Genomic DNA, 9,804 nt, shown 5'->3' with positions numbered 1-9,804 from the left:
GCGGGTTAAAAACAAAAAAAAAAACGCTTCGGCGCGAGGAACCCTAAACTCGCGACCACGGAACCTGCGCTTAATTGCATTCATTTGTCCGTCCTTGTCAATCTTGGATCGATGACCAATAGCATCCTCGTGAGGGTGAGCTGAGGATGAGGGGTTGATAACCCCCACACACACACACACACACACACACACACACACACACACATACAAACACGCATACATACACTACCTCCTCCGTTAGTGCACAGCTACAAGAAGAAGAAGAAGAAGAAGAAGAGGAAGAAGAAGAAGAGAAGAAGAAGGGAGGGGGGCTCATCCCGGCTTCCTGAGGGGAGGTAATTTGCACGGATCAAGGGGCCAGGCGTTGCAAAGTATAAATAGTGTGACTTCAATCGCGGCTCAGCGAGCAGCAGGTCTGTAACTCCTCGCGCCGAGTCCAGGAACCGGCCCACATCTCCGAGCTGTCGAGCAGAGCGCGAGCTCCGAGAGTTGGCAGTCCGCACTCAGCTCGTGAGGAAGAAGAGAATAAGATCTCACAGAGAGAGAATAAACACCACTGATGTCTTTCCTTAGACTGTTAAAACTGAGCTTAAGTAAGTGAGTAAAGGGAAAAAAAAAGAGAGAGAAAAGACAAGACTGGCGGGGTTTCTTTTCCTTTCACCTTCTTCTTGGGACCAGTGATGGAAGAACTCACCGCTTTCGTGTCCAAGTCCTTTGATCAGAAAGTGAAGGAGAAGAAGGAGGCGATCACGTACCGGGAAGTGCTGGAGACGGGCTCGGCGCGCGCCAGGGAAGCGCTCCAGGTTGAAGTCGGACGCGAGGACGTGAGTAGCGTTCTAGCGCGAGGAGCGGTCGCGCGCTCACCGATCAGAGAAGCAGACATGACGGGACCGGAGAGAACGAGGGACACGGGGAGTCCCAAACTTACAGACGGTGAGGGCTTCACTTTTTTATTTGTTTTGTTTCCTGTTGTTGTTTTTTTTTTACCGTCGAAAAGAAGGAGGTCAGTCGATGCATAATGACAAGCTTTTGTTATTAATAATAATAATAATAATAATAATAATAATAATAATAATAATAATAATAATATTTAAGCACAGCCATAATCGCTAATAATTTGGGCTCGACAGAATTCTGCCTCGTTCCCATTATTCTAGTAATTTGTTTATTATTATTATTATTATTATTATTATTATTATTATTATTATTATTTCATGTACAATTATATTTTCATAATAATAATAACCAATTAAATATTCCCATCAGGAAACTTTACAAATTTTTCAATCGTACACGTTGCACGAATGCGTTAAAACATAAACAAATACACACACACTCACACACACACGTTGGTGAAGTGGAAAACGTGTGTACACAGATCCGTCTTTACTCTAAAACGTTTCAAAAACACATTTCCAAGGCTAGGGCATTTATTATGGCTATTAACCGAACTAAAATGATCGGATTATGTTTGGATTATGGAAGTAATAAATAGATTTTTTTGAAAACGAAATAAAAATAGAAACAACCTACTGGACAGGTCAGCATCTGGAATACACACTACAGCATGAGATGCGCTTTAGTTTACAATCCTTCACACTTAACATGGTGCATGAATCAGTTCATAGGCTACAGTTAATAAAGTTACCGAACTGCAATATAATAATAATAATAATAATAATAATAATAATAATAATAATAATAATAATAATGGTGATGATGTAATAATAATGATCATAATAACGTGTCGCAGAAAGCAGTGATCTGAAGAACTGTAACATTCAGACATAAATGTGCAAAACAAATATTATCTTCAGATGTATAAATATTATACTCTAAAAATATTCTCCATCTGCTACTTTTGCTTTTTTGTTATTATTATTATTATTATTATTATTATTATTATTATTATTATTATTATCATTATCATTATTATTATATAATAGTTATATTATTATATTATTATCATTATCTTTATTATTATTATTATTATTGTATGTTTTTATATTTTTTTATTTATCATCAACGACCATGATAATACTAGTTCTAATAATAATAATAATAATAATAATAATAGTAATAATAGATGCATAGATTTGTTCCATATGGTCTATTTAGCTCGTATGAATTAATAATGCATGAAATTATTGAATAATTTTTTCCCCTTGAATATGCACTGTGTTAGTGTAGTGCAGTGTTATATCATTTATAATTTATTTATTTTTTACATTAAAAACCCCACTTGGCGAGCTGTTTATCCGCTGCTGATGAGAGTGTAGTGAGCTGATGTACACCGTGTATATGTAGGTTAGAAGGTGTAAATAATTAAAGAGCTCTGCTTAGGAGAACAAAACACTCGTGACTGATATCAGGCAAAGCAGACTGATGCCTCCCGCGCGCAGCCATTTATTTCAAACCTCCTCAGATCTCAGGCTCGCGTCCTCGCGTGTTGAAGGAAACACGGATTCTCGTGCACTACTCAGTTCATAGCATTTCTTTATTGCTCGGTTTGGGACCGAGTCCATTCGTGACCCTTCTTGTTTCTTCTTCACCGTGAAGGCATCCTGGAGGTGAAGGAACGGAAAGAGGACGCCAAGCCGACCGAGGATGAGACGCAGACCAAAATCAAGCAGAGGAGAAGTCGGACTAACTTTACTCTGGAGCAGCTGAACGAGTTGGAGCGGCTGTTCGACGAGACGCATTATCCGGACGCGTTCATGCGCGAGGAGCTGAGTCAGCGGCTCGGGCTCTCCGAGGCGCGCGTGCAGGTACGAACCGGTCTCTCTCCGTCTGCTGTGGGTTTTAATGGAAAGCTGGAAAGCACGACTTGCATTTTTATTATGCACCTTTTTTGGCAAAGCTTATGTTTTGCCAAATTGTTTTGCTTATGTTTTGCCAAATTGTTTTGTTTTGTTTTGTTGGCGTTTTTTGGACGAAAAACGGGGTTGCGTTTGTGCACGAGGTTGTGGCTTTACTTCAGATCGAACATGAACCTGCATTGCGTGGTTAATTGCAAACATTTATCTGATGCAAGAAGCCTGCAATGCTTTACTGTTTAATCCATGAAGACCGCTTTCGTAGAAACAAGAATGAAGTTTCTGATTCTTGTTAAAAACGCAAATAATAAATAAATAAATAAATAAATAAATAAATAAATAAATAATACATTCAAAGAGTTGTTACAGGAAATTAGTATGTGGTTGCCATATATTTATATATTAATTGTGGGGTCACAGAAATTTGTAGACATGGTTTAATTTTTAGATAGACTGTCTGAAAGAAAGAAAGAAAGAAAGAAAGAAAGAAAGAAAGAAAGAAAGAAAGAAAGAAAGAAATGGTAATAAATAAGAGAAATCACATAGGTAAAAATGTATTAATTTAAATAAATATTTCAAAATCATAATAGAAATATTATGACCCTAAAATAAATCTAGACAAAATGATTGTTTTGTTTATTAATTTTTTGCTTTAATAATTTCTTTAAATCTGAACCCATTTGAAGTCTTTTTGGTTTAACTTTAGGCTGTAAAATCGCTCTTTCTTTTTTCTTGTTTTTTTATTTTTATGTATTTTTTGTTTTTATTTTTTGTTTTGTTTTTTGCTATAAGTTGACCCCACAGGCGACATCTGTAGCATGTTTTTTTTTTCTCCTCGAAAGGGAAAGGCCATCTGCACAGAAACATAATCAGAGCTACTTGCGCTTATAGTGTGTGTGTGTCTGTGTGTGTGTCTGTCTGTGTGTGTCTGTGTGTAAGGAGAGACGAGCATTTGAGCCGGAGAGCATTGATAATGAATACACACATCACATCTCGGTGTGATTGATTTCCAAAAAAAAAAAAAAAAAAAAAAAAAAAGGAGACAATTATCCTCTTTGGATTTCTTCTAATCTATTCATTTGCGTGCAAAGGAGTTAATATTATTCTCTTTCTGAATATAGCCTTTATCAATATTGTGCAAAAAAAAAGAGAAAAAGTGAGCTGAGCGCCTTTTTTTCTGCCGTGAGTCCCAGTGCGCATTGGGTAAAGCGCATTGTGTCCCCCAGTGAGGGAGAGCGCGGATTAACATACATTATATATCATTTTTACGCAAAAAAAGAAAGATCTGGCTGTTTGCATGCACACATTCACGAAAAAATACCTTTTATTTGATTTGTAAAAATGTCTTTGTTTTACAATGCAAATAAAATTATTTTTTTATGTGTAATAAATGATTAAAAACAAATTAATCCCCACACCAGCATCCATTCAATCAGTATTATTTAGTTAGCAAACAAAAAATAAATAATTTTTGTTTTGTTTTGCATCCAAAATTTCCTTTTCAACATTAAAGTAAAGAGTCGTGTTGATGAAGTGAACCTCGGGTTCATCTGTGCAGCTTCTGTGCTACAGGAGGCGATTCACAGCAGATTAACATAGTAATGAGACTCCTAATCTCCAAATCCCAGCTGCTGATGACAAAAAAAATAACAGTTATTTTTTTTATATAATAAAGAGATCGGGTCTAAAAATCTTCAAAAGGGGGCTTTGTGAACAAGTTGTTATGACAGTATTATGACAGTAATTAAGCTGAACTGGGCGCCATTAAGCGACTCGGGAACATGAATTCTCCTACAGATAAAGGTAATTAATTTGGCCCGTCTTTACTAATGGGAGAGTCAGAAAGCCTTGCTCGGATGTCCAAGGCTATAATCTCATGCTGGTGTTTGGTATCAGAAAGTCGATTAGGTTCTTCTGGCACACCGAAGGGAAAGATGAAACCGGGAATGAGAAGGCCAGGGTACTGTGGTCCGATTAAAGAGGATCAAGGCTTTCGTCCTTCTCTTAGTTTATTTATACATTTGGAATCGTCTTCTCTTGTGGTTAAGATGTTTGCTTTTCTTTCTTTCTTTCTTTCTTTCTTTCTTTCTTTCTTTCTTTCTTTCTTTCTTATTTGTTATCTATCTATCTATCTATCTATCTATCTATCTATCTATCTATCTATCTATCTATCTATCTATCTATCTATCTATCTATCTAGTTTTCTGTCTGTCTGTCTATCTAGACTGCCTGTTTGACTATATTTTATATATTGTATCTGTCTGCCCATTTATCTGTATTTTTCTATCTATCTATCTATCTATCTATCTATCTATCTATCTATCTATCTATCTATCTATCTATCTATCTATCTGTCTGTCTGTCTGTCTGTCTGTCTGTCTGTCTGTCTGTCTGTCTGTCTGTCTGTCTGTCCACAACATTTTGTTTGAAAGAGTCTATTAATTAAAATCCATGGTTAAGCATCATTAATATTTCAGTCTTCACAGGTGATAGACTACTTTTCCTACAGTTGTTGTCTTCCCACCTTTTTTTCTTCTCAAGAATTACGCAAACCCGTGAATGTATATGCGGCTGTCAATCAGGGCGACGCTAATGAACTTCTTTCCCTCCCACAGGTTTGGTTTCAAAACAGGAGAGCAAAATGCAGAAAACAAGAAAACCAGTTGCACAAAGGTAAGCGTTGATTTTCAGTGAAAATTCGCTCATATATAAAACAGATATCAAATATGCGCTAAACTGTTTTCAACGTCAAATCTCTATTTCACAAGTCGCAAATTGCAGAATCCAACATAGAAGTTTATTATATTCATGAATTGCACGTGCTGTTCCAAATCTGCACTACAGTAAAACAGTATTTAAACCACAGCATGCGTTTAATAATAATAATAATAATAATAATAATAATAATAATAATAATAATAGTAATAATAATTATATATGAACAGTGGCCAGTGTCAGTTTGGTGCGTGCTGAGGCTACATTGGGTCCACGACAGCTCATAACACAAGTGACACACTTCCTCTCTTCGCAGGGGTGCTCATCGGAGCTGCGAGTCAGTTTGAAGCGTGCCGCGTTGCGCCATATGTCAACGTGGGAGCTTTGCGCATGCCATTCCAACAGGCAAGTGTCCTCTGTAGCGCGAGCTCTTAGACAAACCGAGTGCATGGAGCGAATGTTGCTTTGGCACGAGCTTGGGCCAGGCGGTGTGCACTGAACCTTGGGTAACGGACATGCAAGCATTTGTTTTACAGCCATAAAAAAGCTCTAATATGGAAATAAGATGAAATACTGTATACACACATATACAGTTAATTAATGCACAATAGATTATTTCCTGAGCTTTGGGGATATTTATCATCTAAATTGCTCAATTGATCTTGTTTTAAAGTACAACTGTTATGCAACCTATACTAAATTCATCTCCATTACCCAGTAATCTCTCTCGAAAACCATTCTACACTCTAAAAAAAAGCACAAACAAATTGACTTCAATTGCAGGAAACTTTGGTGTTTATTTTTGGACCCATCAATATTTGTTGCACAGGTGCAACCTCATTTATTATTTGTTTTTAGAGTGTAGTTGCATTCCAGCAGTGGAGTTAATATATATTTCCCCCCTTCCTTCCTTCCTTCCTTCCTTCCTCCCCCCTTTCCCCCTCCCCACGTGTGCGTCCGTAGGATAGTCATTGCAACGTGCCACCCTTCTCCTTTCAGGTGCAGGCGCAGCTGCAGCTGGACAGCGCCGTGGCGCACGCGCACCATCACCTGCACTCTCACCTGGCGGCGCACGCGCCCTACATGATGTTCCCCGCGCCGCCGTTCGGTCTGCCCCTGGCCACGCTGGCGGCCGAGTCAGCGTCGGCGGCGTCGGTGGTGGCCGCGGCGGCCGCCGCCAAGAACAGCAACAAGAACTCGAGCATCGCGGACCTGAGACTGAAGGCCAAAAAGCACGCGGCGGCGCTCGGACTGTGACACGCCGGCGCGCGCGCAAAGCCGCCAACGCTCCCACCACCATCACCACCACCACCGCCACACTTCACCTCCTAACCCGAGGACTTTCTTTCCCTTTTTCCTCTCTTTTTTATTTTTTATTTATACACTAATGAAGGACGCCCCAGAATCTAAAAAGGCTTATTTATAACACGAACTGTGAAACCGAACTGAACCCTGTCCCGGACGCAGGCTTGCAATCTGGACGAACCGGAAGTTTGTCCAAGACAAAAACCTGGTTCCGAACACGTGACAACGCAGCTGGGACTTCTTGACGCTTGTGTGACACAATTTCTGCATAGACTGCGTTCCAGTTTAATATCTACTTTATTAGTTATATTTGAGGAGGAAAACAAAATAGATAACAAAAAAAAGAGGCTGGCCTCGTTTTATCTGAAACAGAGTTTCACGTGAAAAAGGACACTTATGGATGTCTGTTCGTATGGACTATAAAATGAACAACAACAAAAACAAAATCACATGAAAGCTTTTTTTTTTTTTTTTTTTTAATAACGTGCCATCACGTGAGCTCTTGGTGAACTCACATCAGAGAAGCCACGTGAAAACAGTTGGACACTTGGACACCTTTAACGATCACGTGAACGATTTTTTTTGGGGGGGTGGGGTCTCAAGCCAGTGGACTTTTATTTGGGAAAAAACAATTTAAAATAAAGAGAAAAAACTATCACACATTTAATACACATTTTACATATTATTATTATTATTATTATTATTATTATTATTATTATTATTGAGTGTATGGTGAATTTATCACATATCAGGATTCACATATCACCTTCTTTTTTTATTTTTATTTTTTTTATTTTGCAGCTTACACTGAGGTCCAAGTATTAATGTACAGATTCAGATCTTATACTGGAAACATGTGTACAATATGTCCAAATGAAAAGATATTTTTGGTTATTTTGTGCTTCATGAAGACATCGTGGGAAAACGTCTGAGTTTTTTTTCCCATTCACATCGTGTTTTAAAGTCATGTTGATCTCTATGTAATGTTGGTGTTTTTTTTTTTTTTTTGAATTTTTTTTTATAAAGTGTACCTGGACTGCAGGCTCGGATCTCCTGGAATATCCCTGAAATACCTTTGAACATTTTTTAAAACAAACAAACAACGAACAAAAAAAGATAATTTCATCATTACTGTGAAACGTGAACTCACCTGACCACAGTGTTTTCATTTCATAATAAATCCACAAAACTTTTTGTACAAGATCTGTGTTTCTGTTCTGTGAAAGGCTGATTATTATTATTATTATTATTATTATTATTATTATTATTATTATTATTATTATTATTATTACCTTTAATATTTATTTTCAATTATCCATGGTTTCTTGATTTATAGGAATTCCATTTTCTTTTGGTTACTGAATACTAGTCACCAGTGATTGGTTTATTGACTTATCACTAATTATTAATGAAATTATTATCAATTTGTGTGTTTATTTATTTATTTTTTTCAGTTCAGATCTTTTGGAATTGGTCCAATTAGTACTCAGAACACTAGTTGTTTTTGTTTTTAACTTGTACAACATGTAAAAATGAATCTTTCCTACACAGAAAATGGCAACCCAGGTGGCACTTAAACCCACAATCCCTGGTTTTACATTTTTAAATTAATTACATTTTATTAAAAGAACTTATGAAATGTTATTTTAAAAGGCTTATAAAAAAACATCTTAATTATAATATATTTTAATTATAATCATAATCTAATAATCTTTTAATAGTTTTTTCACCATGTATTCAATTGTGGATGTCTCTCTCAGATTATTATAATAATAATAATATTAATAATAATAGTAATAATAATAATAATTATTATTATTATTATTAATAATAATGCGAGATTATTTTCCAGCAATGTTTTTCTTTTCACATCAACATCCAATACTATTAAATATCAACAATTATATGTATATATTATATTATATTATGTTATTTGAAAATATTTTTTTTATTATTTACTTTTATATTAATATTGTTTGTTTTATTTTCGTTTAGCATTTGACTCGTCTAGCAGGCCTGTGCTTTAATACACACCGATGTTTTAAGCTATTAATTAATAGTGCTCAGAGGGATAAAGGGCGCTTGTGTATCGGGTTCAGACGCCAGTGATATTGAGTTATTGATCCACGCTGGTTTTGAGGAGACGGATCTGAAAACAAGCCTGAAATTTTTCTCAAACCTGACCATTTCACAGTGCAACTTCATCCGACACTCCATCCTCACACTGCACCTTCATCTTACACTCCATCCTCACACTGCACCTTCATCTTACACCCCATCCTCACACTGCACCTTCCTCCTACACTCCATCCTCACACTTAACCTTCATCTTACACTCCATCCTCACACTGCACCTACAGATCACACACCATCCTCACACTGCACCTTCCTCCTACACTCCATCCTCACATTTAACCTTCATCTTACACTCCATCCTCACACTGCACCTTCATCCTACACTCCATCCTCACACTGCACCTACAGATCACACACCATCCTCACACTGAACCTTCATCTTACACTCAATTTTTACACTGCACCTTCATCTTACACTCCATCCTCACACTACACCTTCATCTTACACTCCATCCTCACACTTAACCTTCATCTTACACTCCATCCTCACACTGCACCTTCATCCTACACTCCATCCTCACACTTAACCTTCATCTTACACTCCATCCTCACACTGCACCTTCATCCTACACTCCATCCTCACACTGCACCTTCATCTTACACTCCATCCTCAAACTTAACCTTCATCTTACACTCCATCCTCACACTACACCTTCATCTTACACTCCATCCTCACACTGCACCTTCAGATCACACACCATCCTCACACTGCACCTTCATCTTACACTCCATCCTCATTCAACAGAAAAAAGTCACATGCACAGTTTCTTTAATTTAGAGTCACATAAACAACTTCTTATACAAATTAGAAACAAGAAAGTGATAATTTAGA

General features: G+C 37.2%; 1 protein-coding gene across 2 annotated transcripts; it reads left to right on the top strand.

Annotated features, from left to right (window-relative positions):
* Positions 1-416: 416 nt before the first annotated feature.
* shox2 (short stature homeobox 2) lies at positions 417-7,992 on the top strand. Of its 2 annotated transcripts, none has more exons than XM_046876816.1 (5): positions 417-933; positions 2,560-2,768; positions 5,432-5,489; positions 5,848-5,936; positions 6,531-7,992. In XM_046876816.1, the coding sequence occupies exons 1-5, from the start codon at positions 681-683 to the stop codon at positions 6,786-6,788; spliced, it is 867 nt and encodes a 288-aa protein (XP_046732772.1). In that variant the 5' UTR covers positions 417-680; the 3' UTR covers positions 6,789-7,992. The 2 variants fall into 2 exon arrangements, with proteins under 2 accessions (XP_046732772.1, XP_046732773.1); XM_046876817.1 differs by having other exon boundaries at positions 6,495-7,992.
* Positions 7,993-9,804: the final 1,812 nt, after the last annotated feature.

The sequence above is a fragment of the Silurus meridionalis genome, chromosome 20, assembly GCF_014805685.1.
Source record: "Silurus meridionalis isolate SWU-2019-XX chromosome 20, ASM1480568v1, whole genome shotgun sequence".
Taxonomy (NCBI): domain Eukaryota; kingdom Metazoa; phylum Chordata; class Actinopteri; order Siluriformes; family Siluridae; genus Silurus; species Silurus meridionalis.
The sequence above is the reverse complement of the archived record's forward strand: the minus strand, read 5'-3'. Positions and strand labels throughout refer to the sequence as shown.

Excerpts from the sequence above, each read along its gene's own strand:
- shox2 (XM_046876817.1), top strand. The coding sequence starts at position 681 with ATGGAAGAACTCACCGCTTTCGTGTCCAAGTCCTTTGATCAGAAAGTG. Across the intron at positions 5,490-5,847 it reads AGAAAACCAGTTGCACAAAG|GGGTGCTCATCGGAGCTGCG; the intron begins GTAAGCGTTGAT and ends CTCTCTTCGCAG. Across the intron at positions 5,937-6,494 it reads TGCGCATGCCATTCCAACAG|GATAGTCATTGCAACGTGCC; the intron begins GCAAGTGTCCTC and ends GTGCGTCCGTAG.